At 34.4% G+C, this 23,038-nt stretch overlaps 1 protein-coding gene across 1 annotated transcript in view; it reads left to right on the plus strand.

Annotated features, from left to right (window-relative positions):
• SPRED1 (sprouty related EVH1 domain containing 1) overlaps positions 1 to 23,038 on the plus strand; it is a 114,380-nt gene that overhangs the window by 56,755 nt on the left and 34,587 nt on the right. Inside the window, exons 2-4 of the mRNA XM_032343238.1 lie at positions 4,572 to 4,746; positions 18,801 to 18,969; positions 22,281 to 22,330. Of these exons, the coding sequence (XP_032199129.1) occupies positions 4,572 to 4,746; positions 18,801 to 18,969; positions 22,281 to 22,330 (394 nt within the window). The remainder of the gene's footprint in view (positions 1 to 4,571; positions 4,747 to 18,800; positions 18,970 to 22,280; positions 22,331 to 23,038) is intronic.

The raw sequence follows: 23,038 nt of genomic DNA on the forward strand, positions 1-23,038 counted from the left end.
CCTGATGTGGGGCTGGATCCCAGGACCCTGAGATCAGGACCTGAGCCGAAGGCAGAGGCTTAACCCACTGAGCCACCCAGGCACCCCGCGCTTGGGTCTATTCTTCTCACCCAAGGCCAATCCAACATTACCTCTCACCTGTACTTGCTCACTATAGGTGAAAGGATATATTTGATACAATTGTTCAGATGAGATCAGAGAATATCAGTTGAGATACAATTTAGATTTTGAATAAGATAAATGAAACCCAGCTAGGTTTTACAAAAGAGCCTCTTCGTTTTACTAGAATAAAAGCTAGGATGAAAAGTGGTTATTGTGTAGTCCACTACCACAGGGAAGAATAGAGCTTTAGTTTGAACTATTTCAGAAAATTATAGAAGTAGTTATTGTCAAATTTGACTTTTTTAAATAAATCACTGAGAACAAGTGCCTTTCAACTAAATATTTAAAGCAGCTCAAGAGGGAAATTGTTGGATTCTTAGCAATAACAACAAATTGTTATCATAAATAGCTGTTGTCTTAGACTAATAGACTGATAGATTACAAATATGATACACAGAGAGTAAAATCCAACAAGTTCTTAAGATTTTAATTGTATCATGGCAAGTATTATTTTTCTTTATTTTCCCCATTTACTAAAATGGGCTTCTGTTTATAGGATCAGGGGAAAATGTTTATTATTATTTTAAATAGAACAATACACTTTGGTTCCTTGCTCTAAAATTACTTTTATCTAAAGAAAGAGGGGATTACGAGTACAAATTTTATTATACTGAAAGGCAGATATGACAATTTGTAAGAGCTGCCATTAGTCTTTAGATGAGAGGTCGCATGTTTTAGATAAGAGTTAACTACTTTCATTTGGGCAAAGAAGACATTTGAAGGTAAAGAGATTATAATAATTGAAGGCACAGGTGAGAAGATTAACCTTGGCAGGAAGGAAGGTCTGTCTTTAAAAACAAACACCAAGGCCCCACCCCACACATTTATCGAACAACTTGAAACATTTTATGGTACATATTCTAATCTTAGGTCTTAAAGTTGGAAGCTGAGTTATTAAATTATAAACTAATGAAGGCCCTGGTAGGGGGAATACAGATTTACTTATATAAGCTTCTGGGATAGTTTAAAGCTTGAAGGATCAGCTTGAATAATTAAGTGAGACAGTGACGTATTTGGTATAGTGAGAGTAAAAAAGTATATAAATTACTGGTCAGCTGAAAACTTCTTTTATTGTATTAAAGTGAACAGTGAATCTCTCTTCTCCTAAAGAGTTCTTTGTTTTATCTGATTTTTCTAGAGAGGACAATATGTCTCTTCTAGGTGGCACTTTATAAAATAGAAAACAAAATAATTGGGTTAACAAAGAGAATTATGTTAGGGATGCTTTTTTTGAAAAAGCGTTCATACACAGGACATTCTATAATTTTTACAGTATGTTGAATAAAGCCAAGACATAGTTAAAATGTAAGTTCTGTATTTAAATCACTCATCTCGTAAATATTAATTATAAAATTATCTTGAAGAAACAAATTAAGGGAAAATGCTAAACTTCACCATCCTAAAATAACTACTTAGGGTTTTTAATATACTTTCTCATACTGTTATTTGTGGATATTTTTATATTTTTAAAAAAATATAAAATGCTGAGAAGCATTACACAAATTGTAAATGAGAATTAATAAAATTCAAAAATGAAAAAGTAAGAGTTTATGCCCTAAAGAGTTTAACTACTTTTACACTCTGAAGTCAAAATGTACCTGATCTTCTACATACAGGTTATTTTACTCTTTGGGGTTTCTAAGTCTTGTAGAACCTAGGATAAAGTTCTTAAACTTCCCAGTTTACTACAACATTAGATGAGAACGAAGAAGAGTCAGGATCTTACAGTAAAATAAATACTTAAGTGCTTGTTGGGAACTTGAATTTTGGTTTTAATCCAAATTCTACCTTTGTGACTTCTTTGAACTTCAGATATTGACCTTTAAATGAAGGAGTTCAGTTCACAAACATTTAAGCTGAACCTAGTATGTCCAAGTTATATGCTGTGCTTCTGGGGTATCCTTAGGTTAAATTCTTGACTAACCAAATGACCTTTGTCTAGTATTGATTCTTTACCTCCAAGCTGGTTGTAATTGTAACACGCTTTCCTGACTTCTTGGTATACATGTCATGTTTATAGTAGAGGTACTTGTTCCAGCCTGTCCTAAGAGGAAGACTCCAACTTGATACATGCATTATACCAACTAATATGCTATGCACTCATACCTCTTCTGACCAGTTCTTTGAAGTGAAGATTGATAAAAATGGGGTCCAGATAAGAATCAGAGCCTCGGAGTAACTGAGTAATAAAAAGATTAGAACAGTAACCTGTAAAGCTGAAGAGTTATAGTGCTTCCCTTAAAAGAATTAGTTTGACACCAATAATAGAGAATTATGATTGACTGTGTAAATTTTACTTTTCCCAGTTCCTTCTTGGCTTTGAATTACCAGGATGATTACTACAATTTTAGTTCTTTGTTTTAGTAATAATAATAATTCATGCTTAAATATTGTTTATTATGTTTCAGGCATTGTTTACAATTATTAAAGGTAACTTTCTCAAGGACGCACATCTAGTAAGTTGCTGAGCCAGGATCCAACTTGTGAAAATATGACTTAAAACTCCTCACTCAACCACAACACAGCGATGCTTTAAAAGTATACAGCTTTCTGACAAAAGACTTGGGCCAAGAATATATAAAGAATGTCTAAAAATCAATAATAAAAGCATAATAAAAACATGACCAAAGACTTAAAAAGAGGATGGCATATAAATGGCCCATTGCCACATGAAAAGTTGTTCAATGCCATGAGTCATCAGGAAAATTGATACTAAAACCATAATGGGTTGCCACTGTAATTCAGTATAATGAGTAAAATTTAAAAGACTGGAAACACCAAATTTTAGCAAGGATATGCAGCAACTGAAATTATCATATATTACTGATGGGAATGTGTGTAATGATAAAACCACTCTGGAAAACAGTTTGTTAATTTCTTTTATAGTTAAACATATTATCCTGTAAACCATCAATTCCATTTTTCCATATTAAGAGAAATGAAAGCAATATGTCTACAGAAGGGCTTGTACAGGAATATTTATATAACAGCTTTATTCATAATAGCTAGCAACTAAGAACAATACAAGTTGCCCATCAACACAAGAAAGAATAAGTGAATTGTGATGTATTTGTTCAGTGAGAGTACTACCTAGCAAGTAAAAAAGCGTGAACTTCTAATATAACAGCACAATGAGTCAAATAAGTAAAAAAAAAAAAAAGATACAAATGGGCATTCTGTTTGATTCTATGGGTATTGAAACCCGGTAACAGTCCAAGCTAATTATTTGTTTAGAAACACAAGAGTGGTTACCTATTTGTTGGATAGGAAGCAGGCTTAAAGGAATTTTCTGGAGTTATGAAAATGTTTCATATCTTGATGATCATGTTGGTTATGCAGATGTGTACATTTGTCAGAATTTGTTGAATTTTATATTTAAGATCAACATATTATATATAAAATATACCTCAACAAAATAAATATGTAAAGTGAGAAAAAAAACCCAACTGGGGGGATTTCAGACAAGCACTAGGACAACAGAAATAACAACTGGCAGCCTAACACTTGGAACATGTTAAGACACTAAGTAGCACAGAACTGTTACATAGAACCTCAGTTGATAGTCATAGTAACCAAGACAAGTTTAAGTTTTATTTAATACAATTTTTAAGAAGTTATCAAGGTGTGCTACTTTTAGAAAGGAGTTATTAATTATTATATTGAAAGTTTGGAACTAAAATGCTTAGATATGAATGATCTAGAATATTAGTTTATATGACACATTTCTTAGATTTTATGTAAAGAACAGTTGTGGTTAATATTGGGAAATGATTCTGGCTAGAACTAGAATGTGGTCTCTTTAGAGACTGCTAAAAAGAGAGCATGAAAAATTTCTATAGATGAGTTTGCTTGATAAGTTCTTGAAACAGAACATTTGTCTTTATATGATTTGTGTGATTTATAGCAGAAATAAAAAACGTGGTATCTGTACTGTGTCTGTTTCAGCACTTTTTTTTATAACCCAAAAATGTTAGAAACTTAGAGATATCACAATGAAATGTGCTAAAATATAGCATTAATTTGTCCTGGTTATATTGCAACAGGTGGACATTTATAGACAAGTTTAATGGTGGTCTGTGTAGATGGACAATATTTGTCTCTGGGGTCCTTTATGACTTGTTCCACGGCAATCACATGTGCTTCAACTACTCAAATGATGAATTGAAATACAGTATTTGCAGTCTTTTATTGTAAGGTTAGTCTTCAAGATAAAGGTCGATCTTTTAAGTTAGTTAGTGTTTTTTTTACCTCTCTTCAAGTAGGTTACTTTGTGGATTGTCATGGAAATAGGAAACATTTTAGTTACCACACATTAACTAATGTGGTTTTTGAGTTCTCAAATAAGACTGACAGCTTGGCTGTTTCTTGTTTATGGAAAACCTAATTTCTAATCTTTGCATCTGTTTTAGTAATAGTTATGCACGAGTGCGAGCTGTGGTGATGACCCGGGATGACTCGAGTGGTGGATGGCTACCACTTGGAGGGAGTGGACTGAGCTGCGTCACTGTCTTCAAAGTCCCTCACCAGGAAGAGAATGGCTGTGCTGACTTTTTTATCCGTGGAGAGCGACTCAGGGACAAAATGGTAATGAATAATGTATCTACTGCTATAATTTTAAGATTCTGTAGAATGAATTATCTACTTAAAGTTTTCATTAGCGTACCATTAGGAGAATGATTTTTGCTCAGGATCAGTGATTATATTTCTAAGCTCTTTTAATGTTAAGGACAGTGAAACATGTCTGTTTCTTTGCAGCTGGGACTCATTAATGTATTGTGTTAGAAAGGAGCTGCATTTTTTATTAGGTTTAATCATGAATAGCCCCCCCCGTTATTAAAACCAAGTATAATCTGCCTGCCTTCTTTCTCACTCTCCCCTAGACTAGTGGTTGACAAACTATAATCCACAGGGAATACCCAAGCCTACCATGTGTTTTTGTAAGATCCACGAGTTAATGATTTTTATAGGGGCACCTGCGTGGCTCCATCTGTTAACCACCTGCCTTGGGCTCACATCATAATCCCAGGGTCCTGGGATGAAGTTCCACCTCGGACTCCTTTCTCAGCAGAGAGCCTGCTTTACCCTCTACTTGCCACTCCCCCTGTTTGTGCTTGCTCTTATGCTCTCTGTCTCTCTCTCTCTCTCTCTCTTTCTCTCTGAGACAAATAAATTAAACTTTAAAAAAAAAAAAAAACCACCAAAACAACAACTTCAAGTTTAAAAAAAGAGGACTGGTTTTTACATTTTTTAATGATTGAATAAAAGCTAAAGAAGAATAATAATTTTGTGACACATGAAAATTACATAAAATTCAAATTTCAGTGTCCATAAATAAGTTTTCTTGAAATATAGCCTAGCTTGTTCATTTAATTTGTTCTATGGCCCCTTTCATACTACAGTGACCGAGTTGAGTAGTTGCTGTAGAGACCATAAGTATCTGGAACCTTACAGAAAATTTTACTGGCTCCTAACTGCAGTTTCTTTTCTCAGGTTCTTTCTCTTCATTCTCTATGAATCTAGTTATTCTGGGCTCATAAGTCTACCTGTTTGCCAGACTAGTTTTTAACACTACTATTTTCTACCAGATGAGTTTCCTTCCGTCTGTATATTTTAAAATTTGAATCTAAACTTTGATAATGTTGGATATTTGTTCTCTTTTAATTGGTATGGAAAGCTCTTTCTTATCTCATTTGTGAACCAAAAAACAACTGCAGTCATACCTGAGAAGCTGAGAGTTGTTAATGTCATTTCTGCATCAAGCAAAAGGAAAGCACACATTTAGAAGCAAAAGGAGAATAAAATGCCAAAAATTTCCAAGATTCTTGAAAATAACTAGAATTCCCTTCAAATATGTAATTGTGGACTAGTTTGTAAGCCCATTTACTTACCATCAGTAATGTTATTTCTGTTGGAAATGTGTGTGTGTTTTTTTTGTTTTATTTTATTTTATTTATTTATTTGACAGAGAGAAATTACAAGTACACTGAGAGGCAGGCAGAGAGAGAGAGAGAAGGAAGCAGGCTCCCTGCCGAGCAGAGAGCCCGATGCGGGACTCGATCCCAGGACCCTGAGATCATGACCCAAGCGAAGGCAGCGGCTTAACCCACTGAGCCACCCAGGTGCCCCGGAAATGTGTTTTAAGTTCCAAATAATTCTTTCAATACACGAACATTTTGATTAAATCTACTTTTTTTTTTTGTTCCTCATTTTTTTTTTAATTTTTAATTTTTTATAAACATATATTTTTATCCCCAGGGGTACAGGTCTGTGAATCACCAGGTTTACACACTTCACAGCACTCACCAAAGCACACACCCTCCCCAGTGTCCATAATCCCACCCCCTTCTCCCAACCCCCCTCCCCACAGCAACCCTCAGTTTGTTTTGTGAGATTAAGAGTCACTTATGGTTTGTCTCCCTCCCAATTCCATCTTGTTTCATTGATTCTTCTTCTACCCACTTAAGCCCCCATGTTGCATCACCACTTCCTCATATCAGGGAGATCATATGATAGTTGTCTTTCTCTGCTTGACTTATTTCGCTAAGCATGATACGCTCTAGTTCTATCCATGTTGTCGCAAATGGCAAGATCTGGTTTGGTTTCTGGGTATTTTTTATTACTGAGTTATTTTTAGTAGTTTAGAAATTTGCCCAAATTGTCTGTGCCCCAGTTTTTGCCTCAGTTAAATGGAGTTACCCTAAATCATCTTGAAAGCTTTCCAACTCTGTTTTTTGAGTTTATGATTCATTCCTGACAAGGTATCTCAGTTAACCAGAATGTGGTTTTAGGATTGTAGGAAACCCCAGTTGAAGTCAAAAGTGTATATAATATATTTAACATAATGTCTCTAAAAGTTTAAATATTTAAAGGTAGTTTTGAGTTTGCATAAGATGGTGGATGGCATACTAATGCTTATTTAAATAAAACTTGTAAACTTCTAAGAAAGAACATACGGTGACCTGTCCTGGAATTTTATGCTTCTGTCTGAGCAAATAATAATGGAAATGTTGGAGGAGAGGTTGTAGATTTTAGGAACTGAATAAAATACTGAAGATTTAAGGCATGTTTTAATTTTGTAAAAATAGGAAGAAAGACAAGTCAAAGGTGGAGAAAGAGTTGGAGAAAACAGTTGCTAGAAAAAGCATAAAAATAAGGAAAGGATGACCTAGATGTGAAGTAGAGAAAAGGAATATCAAAGTAAAACAGAATATTAGTTATATTAATGATGGTGGACAGTGTACTTTAGGATAATTAAATATAGGACCAAATCTGCATTAATTAGGAGTGAAGCTGGTCAGTGAAAGCTCAGATTGATGGATTAGGTGGTTGCTTATAGTGTGGCTTTGACATAAAACTAGTGAGAATAAAACTGGGATTCAGAAAGAGCACACAAAAACTTATTTCCTTGTCAGGACTTAATTTGAGCCCATAACCTAATCCTACGGTATAGAATCGTAATAGATTAACAAGAAGATAGGTTTTCCTGATAGAAGCACTGACCTAGGAATCAGAACATCTCTTCTTTCACCCGACCATTTTGCCTAGAGGAATCTTATTTGTGAACAAGGATGATAAGTATATCTCTGTGTAAACATAAAAGGAAAATTACTTTCAGTTGGAAGGTTGCCATTTTTCTTGTAAGGATTAGCAGTAGTGAAGAGTTTAGGTGATGGGGACTTGTGTGATCAAAGGCAGTGGCAGTAATGCCTAGAGATGAATTGAAAATAGCAGTCTTACGGAATCTCAAGATAAATGGGACAGGGACATTGAAATAAGCACATTATTTGGCCCCCTTTCTTGGGTAATGCACATCTGACCAAGAAAATTCTGAAGCAATAACAGAATTGAAGTGTATACGTTTTTCATTATCACTGCATTTTGAGATCATTAATGTCCTTATCTATCGATGTTTTCATTAATTGGTTTTATTTTAATCCATTTTTCTGGATTCGAGTTTCATGATTTATCTAAAAAAGAAGTACCTTATGACTGTCTATAAGTTTACAGAGGTCTTCCCAAGTTAATGATGGTTTTCTTTAAAATCCTTGGTGAGTAAACTGCAACTAACTTATCTCCATGCAATTCATGTAAAAGATATTTGGTAAAAGCTGTATTCTGTACCCATTTTTTTAATGTGAGTCACATCTTAGAATTTTCTACCTTAGGTGAATTGTAGAAATGAAGTGAGATACCTGCCTTTCATACCTACGAGAAAATTTGTGCCCTCTAAGAAATGATCAATAATTAGTAATCTGATAGTTAATAAAGAAATACTTGTGTAGCTAATAAAGAAATACTAGATAATACTTTAAAGTGTATGTATTAGTCAGAATACTGGTTAACAACAGTGAAGAAGAAAGGTGGCTTTTCTCAAAGGTAAAATATACGCACTTAGGTAGAAGACTTTTTCCAGTCTTTGATTTACAGTTACTATACTAAAAATGTCTTGTTACATTCCCAAAGGGTTATATTTCAGTACTGCTGCTGCTTCTACTACTACTTCTTCTTCTTTCATAAGAAAGGGAGCTCAGATAAAGAGCAGGCTTACTGGGATTTTTTTCAGGAAGATGGCCTTTTGTATAATTAGGTCAGTGCTCATTCATTCATTCATTCATTCAGAGAGATTAGAAGCTATTTCCTCTGATGCTTACCTATAACTTGCCTGCAAAGTTATGATGCTTGCAAAGGTGGAATTTATTTCGCAGCCATCCTTTCATACTGTAAATTAGAGCTCATGAATAGGTAAATGTGGCTGGAGCTCCCAGACTGCTTGCCTCTTCACCACTAGCAGTTCCTCCTCTTTCCTTGTTGCCATACAAATGTTCTTTTTCTAAGTGTGCCTGAGGAAAAAGTTGGAAAGTTCTGCTCTACATCGACTTTCATACTTTATTGATGATTGAGAAGGAACTCAAAAGAAACACCAGGCTTTGGTGTTATAGCCGAAGGTAATAAAATACTACCTTTAATTAGGTAATAATGACACTTGGGGATGGGTGGAATAGTTTTTGACAAGGGTGGATTCTCAGAACTGCTTTTTTTTTTTTTTCTTTTAATATGACTTGTAGCCTCCATTTCCTTCTAAATCTTTATAGCCTTGGTTTCTTCAGTAAAAGTTAGTGTTATCTTGGATCACATTTAAAAAAATGCTAACTAAAATTTAACTGTTAATTTGGGTTAACTTCACTGTTGAGCTTCACATTTCCCATGATAGAAACTTTCTCTTTTGCATTCAGTTTTCACTGGATATAGTGACCCTTCTCTGTTAATATGATAGTCCTATTTTATAGGCAAACATTTTATCAAAGTATTTACCATATGTATAGATTGTATTATTGGACCATTTTAGCTAAATTGCATGTGATATATAAATTTGAACACTAAATTATATATACCTTTAGTCTTTATGAGTACTTGAACAAACTCTCAGTAATATTTAAAATTTTGCTAAAATATTACTCAACACAGTTTTAAGTTATGGATTCTAAAATAACTATTTAGAATATTTTATGTAGTATACAATAAAAATACTACAAATTTAATTTAAATGTATTATGCTATTAAAAGTTACATACTACGAGATAACAAGAAATGGGGTAGGCTATATAGAAAGATAACGTAGGATTCTTACAACATCTAGATTACTTAAAAATACTCTGGAATCAAGAAAAAGACACTGCTATGTCAAAGCAGAGTTATAGATATAACTAAAAGCTTAAAGTGACAAAGTAATATTAAAATGAAGAAAGGAAAAATAAGAAGCATTTTAAGTTTTAAGAATTTGCCTGAGATTAAAGGAATTGTTTTTTGGATTAATAAGTAATTGGGTTGTGGATAAAAATGGTTATAAAAGTTAAAATGCCTGTAAGATAATAGTTCTATTGTTTAAAAAGGCACATTTAAAAAATGGGGCTTCTTTCCAGTTAAGTTGCCAGAACCTAAAACAAAATTAGAATGTTTATTTCTAGGAAGAAAATAAAATAGTTAAAATATAGCAGTGGCTTTTTAAAAAATGAAACTTACCCACTCTCCACCATTGGAAACCTTAGAAGATCAGGGATCATCTTTCTGTCTTGGATTGAACTTTATAAAAGTACAGAACAACAGTTTTCTGCTTAGCCTTTCCCACTGTACTTCAGTGAATTATTCCATTGTGAAACTTCAGTCCTACAGAACTCTTCCTCCACTGAAAACCAATGGCATTAACTAACTTTCTGTTCAGGATTCAGCCGCTCTGTCTCTTGGAAAATGCTGGTTCTGTCACCATAATACCACAGAGTTGGGGGAAAAGTGGCAGTGGGAGTAGAGATAGTTCAGGATTTTTCTTGTTCCTTACTCCTCTTACAGGATATTCCTCTATCACCCATGCATATGCCATTTAGATCACCATCCTCTAGCTTTCATTTTCATCTGTTGACTGTAGCAGTTCCTTCCTGTAGCTAACTTTTCCACATCTGAGCCTCATCATCATTTTTGGCTGCTTTTCTTTGCATATGTCATTACTATTTTATTCCCCTTTTCTTGCTTTTAGAGTGTCCTGCATAATCTATCACTTTGTACCTCCAATTTTCTCCCAATTTCACTAGACTCCTTCAGGCTTCAGTATCTTTCCTGTTGTTTTCTTTTTTAATCCAGTCTGAATTTTTCTTGTCAGTCATTCATACCACTCTCATTCATATTTCAGTTGCCAGTATGTGATGAGTTTTTGACTTACCTTGCACTAAAGGAAATTCATTGAATCCCACATTATCAAAAGGGAATACTCCCTTTTTAAAGGTGAGTCTTTCATGTCACAAGTATTTATTGAGTAGCTACTGTGTGCTAGACATTGTTCTACACACTAGGGATATGTAAATAAATAAGTCCCAGTTTGTAAGGCAACATTCTGGTGAGGGACGAAGAAATATTAGAATAAACACAATAAAATGCTGGATAGTTCTCAGTGCTAAGGGGAAAAAAACAAGTCAGGAGAAAAGAGGTGTAGGGAGTTTTTTGTAGGGAGGTTTATTAAAACTAGATTGGATAGCCAAGGAAGGTTTTACTGAGAAGTAGGTAACATTTGAGTAAAGATTTCTATTTGGATAAGGCCTTATATTTTAATTTATATGTTTGGACTTTTAAATCTTGAGTATCCTTAAAGTAGAATTAATCTGTAATTTTGGCTAAGATTTTATGCTACACTATGTAAGATCTTGAACTTTTTGTGGACGTGGTGAATGGATTCAAATAGTGCAACGAGAATAGTCATAGACTTAGGAATTAGTGATTCTTCCGTTTCTTCAAACAAGTGCTCTTTGTTTTTTATTCTGTTTCATTCCTTTCTTCTGTACACCTCTCCTTTCTTGCCTGTATTACTGCAGATAAGTCTCCTAAATTTTTCATGGCCCAGTTTTACTTTTCTCTGGCTTCTATAGTGCTTATCATACTGAACTTTTTAAAACCTGGATCTAATATTTCTTTAGTAGTTTCCAGAAATTTCCTTGAGACAGTGCTATCGTCTTATCTCAACACAAAAAACTTACAGTCTGGTCACTGCTCTTTTTATTTGTCTTGAATGTATCTGCCTGTTTACCAAAGCAGTGCTTTCCATGATGTTGCCTTAGTGAATTATTCATTCGTGATTCACCAAAAGTATGTGTCGAACTTATGGAAATGCCTTCCCCTCTTTTACATTAACGAAATTACTGTAAAGATTGCATGTTGAAAGTTTATATGGAATAGTGAATATAGGCAGACAGCTTGCTACTCATGAGGAAATGAGAATGGAAGGAACAGTTGCCTTTTTATTGTCCCTGGTAAGTAACAGATGGAAAAATAGGAAAACTGAGTTAGAGAAGGCACCTTGGGCAAACCAGTATTCCTAGAATGGAAGAAATACTAATTAATAACATTCATCTAGTCCAAAATTAACAATTTGTTATCTTTAGAGACTATAATAAATTATACTGTGAATGGCTTTCTGGATAGCTGTAAATTTTGTGACTTTCCTCCTAGCAGTTGTTTTACACCAGTTAATTCTTTAATAGTCCCTGTATTCCTTAAAGAGGAAAAAAAAAAAAAACCTGCCTGTTATCATTTCTATGCTCTTTCTTCTAGAGAGACATGTAATAGCTGTTTCTTGAAAATTAATATCTGGAATATGTCCCACGTTACCTTTCCGGTTACTTTTATTTCGTCTTTTTAGAAAACTTAAGCATAACACTTGCTTCAGCACCCTCTTTATTATGTTATACTTCCTCTTTAATATTCAATTATTAATTTTAAAGTAATATTTAATTGTTTAATGATTGACTTATACTGGCTAATTTGTTCTGTCAGGCTCATCAGAATTATCTTGGCTTGATGTTTCTGTTTTGTGTGGTTTTTTTTTAAGATTTTATTTATTTACCTGACAGACAGAGATCACAAGTAGGCAGAGAGAGAGGAGGAAACAGGCTCCCCAGCGAGCAGAGAGCCCTGTGCGAGGCTTATCCCACTGAGCCACCCAGGTGCCTTTTGATGTTTCTGTTTTATATCTCATTGTGATATATTGCACATCCTTTCCATTACATTCCAACTGCCATTAAACTGCTAATGATAGTAGCCTCCGTGATAGCTAAATTAAAGCCCAAACTCTCTGACCCCAAATTACTGACTTTTTAAACTTTACAAATATTTTCTCACTACTTTTGCTTTATTAGAATCTAAGTGGAATGTAGCATGTATTTAATAGATTAGTTGATTGATATTATTCCTTTAATTAATCAACAGATATTTGAGTGCCTTCTGTGTGCTAGACTTTTTAAGTTTATGATAAAGTATGATGGTTTGATTTAGACTTCTTACAATAGTCTGCTTGGGCAGCCATAAGAAAATGCCACAGGTTGGCTGCTTTAAACAGTGGAAATTCATTGTGAAGTCCAAGATCTAGGTGCTAACTGGTTCATTTTCTGATGAGAACTTTTTCCCCTAGATTTCAGAAGGAAGCAGTTCAATACATTACAGTTCCTATTCAGTTCCATTGGTTTGTCTGTTGTTAAGTGAATATTTCACTTTTTAGTTTTAGTTTTATGTAGTTTAATATCTGCTAATACTAGTTTTCCCCTTGTTAGTAATTTTTACCCTTTTTTATTGGTATATCTTTTCTCATTCAAAACAGTGAACAATTTGTCTTCTTTTTTTTTTTTTTTTTTGGGGGGGTATAGGTACACTCATTTTTTTTTTTCCCCCTAGGCACATCAAAAATGTTTGATTGTAAATGCTGTTTTGGGGGGAAGGGGTGTCATTTCTGGTATCCTTTAAAGCTTATTCATGAAACTTACCTTTCTTTTGTATAGCATTAGCTAGAACTTCAGAATAATATTAAATGTTGGTGCTAATGTTGGCTTCTTTGTGAATTTAATGGAATTTCTGGTGTTGCAGACACAAGTGTGATTTAGCTATTGCTTTGAGATGTCCTTTATTATAAGAAAGTGTCCTTAATGTCTCTTAGGTTCCCCTACCAGAAGCTGATACTCATTTTTCTGAAATCTAGTTGTGCAGATGTTCTGTAGACTTTTTAATTGATATTTTTATTGTGAAAATTAGAGATTACTAATTGTTACTGTAAGGAATAATATGAAGAGATCCTGTTACTTTGGTAACATTTTGCAAAACTATAGTATCACAGTCAGAATATATATTCAAATTGGTAAAAACCATGATCTTCAGGTTTCCCTACTTTTACTAGTACTTATTTGGGTGTGTATTTAGAACTATACAGTTTTACCATCCACAGAAAAGATACAGAATAATTCAGTAATCATGAGAATCCTCCCTCCTGTTACTCTTTTATAACCACATCCATTTCCTCTTTCCCCTGGCAGCCACCCATCTGTTCTCCACTTCTCTACTTCTGTAATTTCAAAAATGTTTTATAATTGGAATCATAAGTAAGTAACCTTTCAGGATTGGCTTTTTTCATTGACTATTGTTCCCTGTGGTTTCATTCAGGTTGTATATCAGTAGTCTGTTCCTTCTTATTACTGGCTAATGCTCTGTGATGTCTTTGTACCAAATTTGTTTAACCATTGACTCATTGAAGGACATGTAGGCTGTTCGCAATTTTGGGCTATTGTAAATAAAGCTGCTCTGAACATTCATGTACACGTTTTTTTATGAATCTAAGTTTTATTTCTCTGGAATAAATGACCAAGAGTGCAGTTGTTGAATGTATGATAGTTTCATAAGAAACTGCCAGACTTTTTCCCAGAATGGCTGTGCCATGTTACATTTCCTTTAAGGTTGTTTTGTTTTAGTTTGGCAGTTTGGAGATCTAACAGCCTATGGGAGCTTGGGAAAGAGCCAAGTAAAGAAGCAGGGGTTATTGCCTGTGCCCAAGAATTTTGGGTGGTTGTTTGTGCGGCCACCAGGAGTTAGAACAGTGTCTTAATTAGAAGCATTGACCAGTTTTCTCCAATTTCTACTGGTAGCAGTCTCTTCTAAATTCTCTACAGGGGATAATCTTCTTGCTGGTGGTCTTCATATCTCTCAGGTGCTAAAGGAATGACCATGTATCTCATTTTCCACTTCTTCATCCCCTTTTACTCTTCCTACTGATTCAGTTTCTCTGATGGTTACAAGTCTCTGGTGGTTTTCTGTTTTCAATCAGTTTTAATTAAGTTTTTCTAGGAAATTGGCTATTTTTTAAAATTTGGGTTTATAAAACCTTATACTGTATTCTTTATTACTTTCTAAAGTTTTGTCGTGGTTTCAGTTTTGTTCTACTTTCATTCCTAATTCTGTTTATTTATACTTTAGGGGAAAAAAAGATTTTATTTAAAGAGAGTGTGCAGGGGAGAGGGGAGGGCAAGGCAGAGGGAGGGGGAGAGAGAATCTTAAGCAGACTCCACACTGAGTGGGGACCCAAGGTGGGGCTCAGTCTCACGACCCTGAGATCATGACCTGAGCGGAAACCAAGAGTCTGATACTTAACTGACTGTGCTACTCAAGTGCCCCCATTTATTTGTGCTTTTATGCTGTTTTTTGTTTGTCTATTTCATTTCTTTGCAGAGAGTCAACTTTTAGCAAGAATAGGATAAGATCTCCTGAACATCTTTTACCCAAATTCATGAAATCCACCTCCCCTTCCATATACCAATTCTTTAATATTTTGGCCTATTGGTTTTGTTACTCTCTCTCCCTCCCCCAGGAGAGAGAGAGAAAGACACACACACACACACACACACACACACACACACTCTCTTTCTGAACTATTTGAAGTAGGTTGCATATATTCTGCCCTTTACCTCTTTGTGCCTCAGTGTATTTTTCCTGAGAACAGGGATATTTTCTTAGTCACAGTTTAATTATCCTATTTAAGAAGTTTAACATAAATATGGTACTTGAATCTACCATCCATTTTCCAGTTTTGTTAACTGTCCTAAAAATGTTCTAAGGAACATTCCTTCAGTATGAGATCACATAGTACTTAGATGTCACGACTTTATTCTCCTTTAATCTAGAGCAGATCCTCAGTCTTTTCTTTATGACATACATATATTTAAATACTGACTCCCTCCCTTCTGTTGTAGCTGAACTGCTCTTATGTGAGAAACACTGTCATTGTTTCTTCTGTTTCTTTTTAAAAATGTCTAAAATCCACTCAGCTCAGAACATGCCATGGAAGACAAATTTTTATTAATAGATAATTAGTAAAATTATATATTTGATAATACAGTATTGTTTGATATTTCTTGGTGTTTTTATAAAGGATTTTATATCCTCCAGAAAACTAGAGATGAAGCAACTATTTGAGATAGCAAGTATTGATTTTGGTTAGAAGTAATCTAATTTGAATTTGGCATTTTTATTTCAAAAATGAAATAATTTTTTCCTCAGAGTCAAAGATACTTCATAAAATTACTTGTGAAAAAACTTAAGCCTGGTTGCCAGCTGTACTACTTCTTAGATAATACAATTTGTAAACCTGTAATTAGCTCTTTGTAAGGTAGCAGCTATAATAAAGTACATAGTAGTTTGAAAGTACATATTTAATTTTACTCTGCTCTCCCAAATTGTTAGTTGTTATTAATGAAAACAAAAATGAACTTGTACCCATTTTTGACTTGGTCTATTTTAAGTACTTCTGGCAAACAGTCCAGTAATTTTATGATGAGAGTTTTGCTCTATATTTCCCAAAATAACTTGGACTATATCTTCAGAAGTTTTAGTTACTCTAGAATTTCTTTCAGAAGGAGGAAAAACATTGGAGATTGAAATTTTTCACTGCCTTTAGAATCCGTTAACTTTAGCTTCTCAGAATCTATCCATAAGCTCTTTGAGCTCCTGAGTGCTTTTTATTTATCATTCAAATTTTTCCTCCTTCTTTATTAAAAAAAAGTCTTCTCGCAAATTCTGATCTAGTTTTTCATAGCACTTATTGTATTATGGATTAGTGCTGTCACCTCATGACCAACATCACCATTACTACTACTGTTTATTGAAGGTTTACTATGTGTCAGTTACAAAACAGTGTTAAAATTCTACTGCTTCTTAAAATGCTCATGCACTTACCTTTATTGAGATCTTTATTTCTCCATACAGCTTCAAGTTACTGTCTAGTATTATTTCATTTCACTTTGTAGGATTTCCTTGAGCTTTTTTTTGCAGGATAGATCTAGTGGGAACATTCTCTCAGCTTTTGTTTATCTGAGAATGTCTTAGTTTCTATCCTACTTTGAGGGGCAGTTTTGCCCAGAATAAAGGATTGACTTTTTTTTTTTTTCTTTTAGTACTTTGAATATATCTGCCCACTGTCTTCTGGTCCCCAAAGTTTCTAAAGATAAATCTGCTAATACTCTTTCTTAGGACCCCTTGAATGTGGTGGTTCATGTGTATCTTGCTACTTTCAAGATTCTCTCTCTGTCTGATGTGTGGCTATCCTTTGAATTCATCTTATTTGGAGTTCGTTGAGCTTCTTTGATGTTTATATTGATGTCTTTCATCAAATTTATGAAGTTTTAAATTATTGTTTCTTCACATATTCTCTTTGCCCCTTTTCCTTTTCTCTTTCTGCAACTCCCACAATGTATGTTGGTTCTCTCTCTCTCTCTCTCTCTCTTTTTTTTTTCTTTCAAAGATTGATTTACTTATTTTGAGAGTGAGGTGGGGGTGGAGCAATGTGGAGGAGCAAAGGGAGAAGGAGAGAGAATCCCAAGCAGACTTCATCCTGAGAGCAGAGCCCTACGCAGGCTCAAGCTCATGACCCTAAGATCATAGAACCAAAATCAAGGCTCTAACGCTTAACCAACTAAAATACCCAGGCACCCCCATGTTAGTCCTCTTGATGCTGTCCCACGGGTCCCTTAAGCTGTTTGCTTTTCTTTAATCATTGTTTTTCTAGTCTTCAGACTCAATAATGTCCATTGTCTGTTTTTAAGTTCATAGATCTTTTTCTCCCTGTTCAAATCTGCTTTTGAATCTCTGTAGTGAATTTTTTGTTTTATTTATTGGACTTTACAGCTCCAGAATTTCTTCATTTCTTTTTAGATTTTCTCTTTATTAATACTTTCATTTTGTTTGTAGGTCATTTTCTTGACTTTTTCCTTAAAACAGTTTTGTGGGGTTTTTTAAAATCCTTTGTCTAATAGATGTGCTCAACAGTTTCTGTTGATTTTCTTTTTACTTACAGTGGGAAAATGAAAAAATGAATTTACCGGTGGTGTGCCTTGAGCTTTTTTGTTGAACATTGAACATTGAGTCTAATTATGTGGTAACTCTGGAAATCACATTGTCCCCCTTCCATAAGATTTGCGCTTTTTTTTTCCCCTTTTAAATTGTTGTAGGTTATCTCTGCTGAGGATCTGCCTGAAGTGTAAATTTAGGTCTTCTCATGTCTTTTCTGAGTATTTCCTTGGATATGAATAGTCACTTTCTGATTTTTCCCCATGAATGTAATTGGTTTTGAATGTCCTCCTCTTTAGTGTTTGGCACCCAAAATGGGAAAAAGTTAAAAAAAAATAGCTAAAAAAGGATGCTGATCCTTTAAATAACCTGGACATCTCTTCCATTTGTTGAGGAGGGACTTGAAACAGTAAGGGAAGGTATACCAACTATGGTTGTCCTCTCCTTCATCTGCATCTCTTAGCCATCAGTAATCAGAGCACATGGATTGGTGATACTTGGAGGACACGGTCCTTTTTACCCACCCTGGCTCCTGTGTTTTGTGTGTGAGCTGCTCTAAGGAACATGTTGTATATACCTCCCTGACATGGGGTTTGTGTAGCTGCTACTGTACTAATGCTGAAATTGACCAGTTAACCCCAGTTTATTGTCTGTGTCTTCCCTTGGGAATTGCAAACCTATCAGACTTCAGAGTTCCAACATAGTTCTGTCAGACAGATTCTGCCAGTGTAATTGTTGTTTAGGTGGGGAGAAAGTTTCCTTCTTACTTTGTCATCTTCCCAGAATCCTCTTTAATTGCATTTAAAAATTTCTGTATTGAGTGACTTTATGAAATAGATTAAATAGCAAGACCTCTACATTAATAGGGGGGTAATAGAGGGGAGGAAATGCATTTACTGAAATATAATAGCTCTTATTCTCACCTCAGTTTGTATTTAAGAGCTACATTAGATTATTTGATATATGTATAGTAATCTTTGGCATTTAACTTTTGGCAGGTGGTTTTGGAATGTATGCTTAAAAAAGACCTCATTTACAATAAGGTCACTCCAACATTTCACCACTGGAAGATTGATGACAAGAAATTTGGCCTTACCTTTCAAAGTCCTGCTGATGCTAGGGCTTTTGATAGAGGCATTCGAAGAGCTATAGAAGATATTTCTCAAGGTAGGTTTTCTTGACTGTTTTTTTTTAAATTTGTTTATCATATATGTAGTAGAATAGAGTGATTTTAAGCAGGTCATCTTTTGTGATATATGTGATTAGTTTTGAAAGCTCACTGTAGGCAAAGATAAAATAATGGGTTTTTAAATCTGTTTTATATTTGTCACATATACCACTTACATGTGTTTTCTTGAACCCATTAATAGCAACCATCAGATAATGCAAATGTTTTTAAGTAGAAGTGTGAAAAGGGAATAGGCAGAACTTTCAAAATTCTTGTGTGTTATTATTATCAATCATATCCTTGTTTTGGTCATAAAAAAGAACATTCCTAATAATCAAATATAGTTGACCCTTGAACAACATGGGCTTGAACTGTGCCAGTCTACTAGATGTGGATTATTTCACAGTACAGTACCATGAATTTATTTTTCTCTTCCTTATAATTTGCTTGTTAATGTTTTCTTTTCTCTATTTTATTCTAAGAATACAGTACATATAACATACAAAGTATATGTTGAAACTGTTTATATTATTGGTAATGCTTCAGTCAGCAATGGACTACTAGTAGTTAAGTGTTTGGGGAATGAAAAGTGGTATGTGGATTTTTAACTGCATTGGGGTGGGGCAGGGGTTGATGTCCCTGACCCCTCTATTGTTCAAGGTTCAACTGTATTTGGTTATTATTTCATAGGTAGGCTCTATTTTTCCTATGGCAAACCTTTTCTTGAAACTCTTCACCTGATTTCATTATTGAGGGTTGGTAGAGACCAGAGCCCCATGCATCTCTTTGTATATGTTGCCAATCTGTTAAGATTGTTAACTCTAAAGCCTGCAGGTTTTAAAGGGAAAAAGAATATATTTAGATGTAAGACTGGCCTCTGCTTAATTAAGCAAAAAGAAATCACTTTAAAGCCCATTTAATCCCCAAAGTGAAGTTATAATTAAGACTTGATTTGTTTTTCTAATAAAGAAGGAAAATTGTCTCTATAAATAGAAATAAACTTATATATAAAGTAGCTGAATCAAAATATATTAGCAGCATTGAGATTTGTTGTATTTTGAAAATAACATCTTACTAGGAAAATTAGAAGAAATGAATGAGACTGACCATAGGCAAGAACCTGGAAATGCTTAATACAGATCTGTACTGATAGTCCATGAAACTGTGCCTAAATAATTTATTTAGCTATTTTAAAAGATGAGAGATTGATAAACATTAATTTCCAGTTCAGAAAATTTTTTGTGGAATGATGACATTCATTTTATCTTTATTACAAGAACCTGTAAGTTCTTTCTAGATCATTGTTTTCAATGTTGGCTACACATTTTAGTCACCTGGGATACTTTGCAAAATAGAATAACTGGTCCCTACTCTGACTGTTCGAATCTGTCTGCCAAAGGACAGGAGCTGAGGCATCTATTTTTTGTTTGTTTGTTTGTTTGTTTTTGAAGCTCCTATTTCAAATGTGATGAAGAATTGTGAAATGATTCTATTATGAATTTAGAGGGGAAAAAAAGTCCCTGAGGTCCTGTGGTAGTGACTGTGGCTCTCAAACCACTGTAAGAAATAAAAAAGACATGAAGCCCTATGCCTCATCCCATAGATTCTGGCAATACTGATTTGAGAATATACTGTGGTATGAGCATCTTTTCTGAAATGTCCCCAGTTGATTCTGATATTTAGCTATTGTTCAAGTACTGCTACTTTAAAAAGACAATCATTATCTATGGCTGCTAGAATTTTTAATTTATTTTTACTTTTTCCTTTTTTTATTAAGCTTTTTATCTTCATTCCAGTATATGTATATATAGCACATAAAGTGTTACATTAGTTTCAGGTGTATGATACAATGATTCAGCAATACTATACATTACTCAGTGTTCTTCATAGGTGTATTCTTATTCTCCCTCACATATTTCTTCCACCCCCAACCACCTCCCCTGTCATAACCATCAGTTTATTCTTTAGAGTTAATAGTCTCATTCTTGATTTCTGTCTCTCTTTTTCCTTTGCTCTTTTGTTTTGTTTCTTAAATTCCATGTGTGAATGAAATCATATGGTATCTGTCATTCTCTGACTTTGTTTAGCATTATACTCCCTGATTCTGTCCATGGTGTTGCAAATGGCAAGGTTTCATTCCTTATGGCTGGATAGCATTCCACTATGTATATATACCACATCTTCTTTATCCATTCATCTATCAGTGGACACTTGGGCTGTTTCCATATTTGACTATTGTAAATAATGCTGCAATAAACATAGAGATGTATGTATTAGTGTTCTTGTATTTTTTTGTGTAAATAGTAATGTGATTACTTTCTGAGGAACTTCCATACCGTTTTCCACAGTGGCTGTACCAGTTGCATTCCCTAAAGTGTTATTACTTTGAAGCCACACTCATGGCTCCATAAAAGGATACTTCTTTCACTAGGATCAAATAGATTAGGATTAAATTTCATGTTTTAAAGGACCGTTTATATATGTAGAGGAGCCTACAAACTCCTTGCCAGGTAGAATAGACTACAGTATTAATCTATCTTATTATTTTTGAACATTTTTAAAAACATACTGGTTAGTGTTATTACCAGCCACTGTATAGACTTCCACCAGTCCCATTAAATTTCTTTTACTTAGTCTTCCATGACAATAAGAATAAAATATGCAGCCCTTTCGGAAGGACAAATTTCTGCTCATCTCCATGTCAGCTGTATCTCTCAAGGGTAGCATAAACTAAGAATACTTTGCTAAGACATCCTTCCTTATTAATTTATTAAAACTAAAGACCCTCTTGAACACTAGGAAAATATACAGAGAGATATTGATACACAAAGATCAATAGCAACAGCTGGCTATTGGCTGTAAACAGTGGTTTAAGGCTTATTTGTTTTCTTTCTTGCAAAAGCAACTAAAATCTTTGTTTGGGGTATTAAATACTGTTTCCTGGGTAAGAATATTTAGAAAATTGAATAAATCACATGTGGGTAACACCAGAGAAATTTTAACGCATATACCCTGCCTAGCAGTGTGAGCATTTTAGAAAAATCGGGTCGGGCTTACTAGAGATAGTACACCTTCACAGAGAACATCTTTTTAGAAAATTACTGGAAATATACCCATAAAAGAGGTAAACAATCACTTTATTCTCCTAACAAAGAGGCAGGTATGAGTGGCCAATATCTGACTTGTTGCCAGGCAGCCCAGAATGATCTCTGATCAGTTCTATAGTATTGTAATGATTTAATCAGTTAGTCAGTTATTAAAACCTAAGACAAAAATTCTTTGCGTAATTAACATCTACCTGTTTTCTTAGGATGCCCAACATTTAAAAATGAAGCTGAAGGAACAGAAGATGACTTACAAGTAAGTAGTTTGCCTTGAAAGGAATTTCTGAATGTAAGGATAGGGAGGAAATCACTAACCTTAAGAAATAAACAACTTCTATAAATTTCTAAGAAAATTTCTTGACACTGTATTTGGGTGGTTTTTTTTTTAAATTTAATTTAATTTAATTTTGTGTGTGTGTGTGTGTTCCAAAATTAATTGTTTATGCACCTCACCCAGTGCTCCATGCAATATGTGCCCTCCTTAATACCCACCACCAGACTTACCCAACTCCTGCCCCCTCAACATTGTATTTGTTAAGAAACACAGAGAAACAGAAGCAATAGGATGTGTGGGCATGATACAGGTATGCATGTCTTACAGAGAGTTTGTTTTTGTTTGGTTTCCTTGGATTGGTTTGTTGTAGTTGGTGGTTTGTTTTTTATAAAGGAATGGGCTCAGTGATTGTGGGGACTGACAAGTTAGAAATGCACAGGGTAGGTAGGCAGGCATGTATGGTAGTTTTGACATACTTTGATGTCTTAGTTTTGAGTTGGAAGGCAGTCTCATGCCAGACTTTCTCTTTGGGGGACCTAAGTCTTTTTTTTTTTTTTTTTTAAAGTCTTTTCATAATGAGACCTGTCTGCTTTATGGAGGGTAATCTCCTTTACTTAAAATATACTGATTTAAATGTTAGTCACATCTGAAAATGCCTCCACAACGTTTGGACTGGTGTTTGCCTAGCCA

The sequence above is a fragment of the Mustela erminea genome, chromosome 5 (genome assembly GCF_009829155.1).
Source record: "Mustela erminea isolate mMusErm1 chromosome 5, mMusErm1.Pri, whole genome shotgun sequence".
Taxonomy (NCBI): Eukaryota; Metazoa; Chordata; class Mammalia; order Carnivora; family Mustelidae; genus Mustela; species Mustela erminea.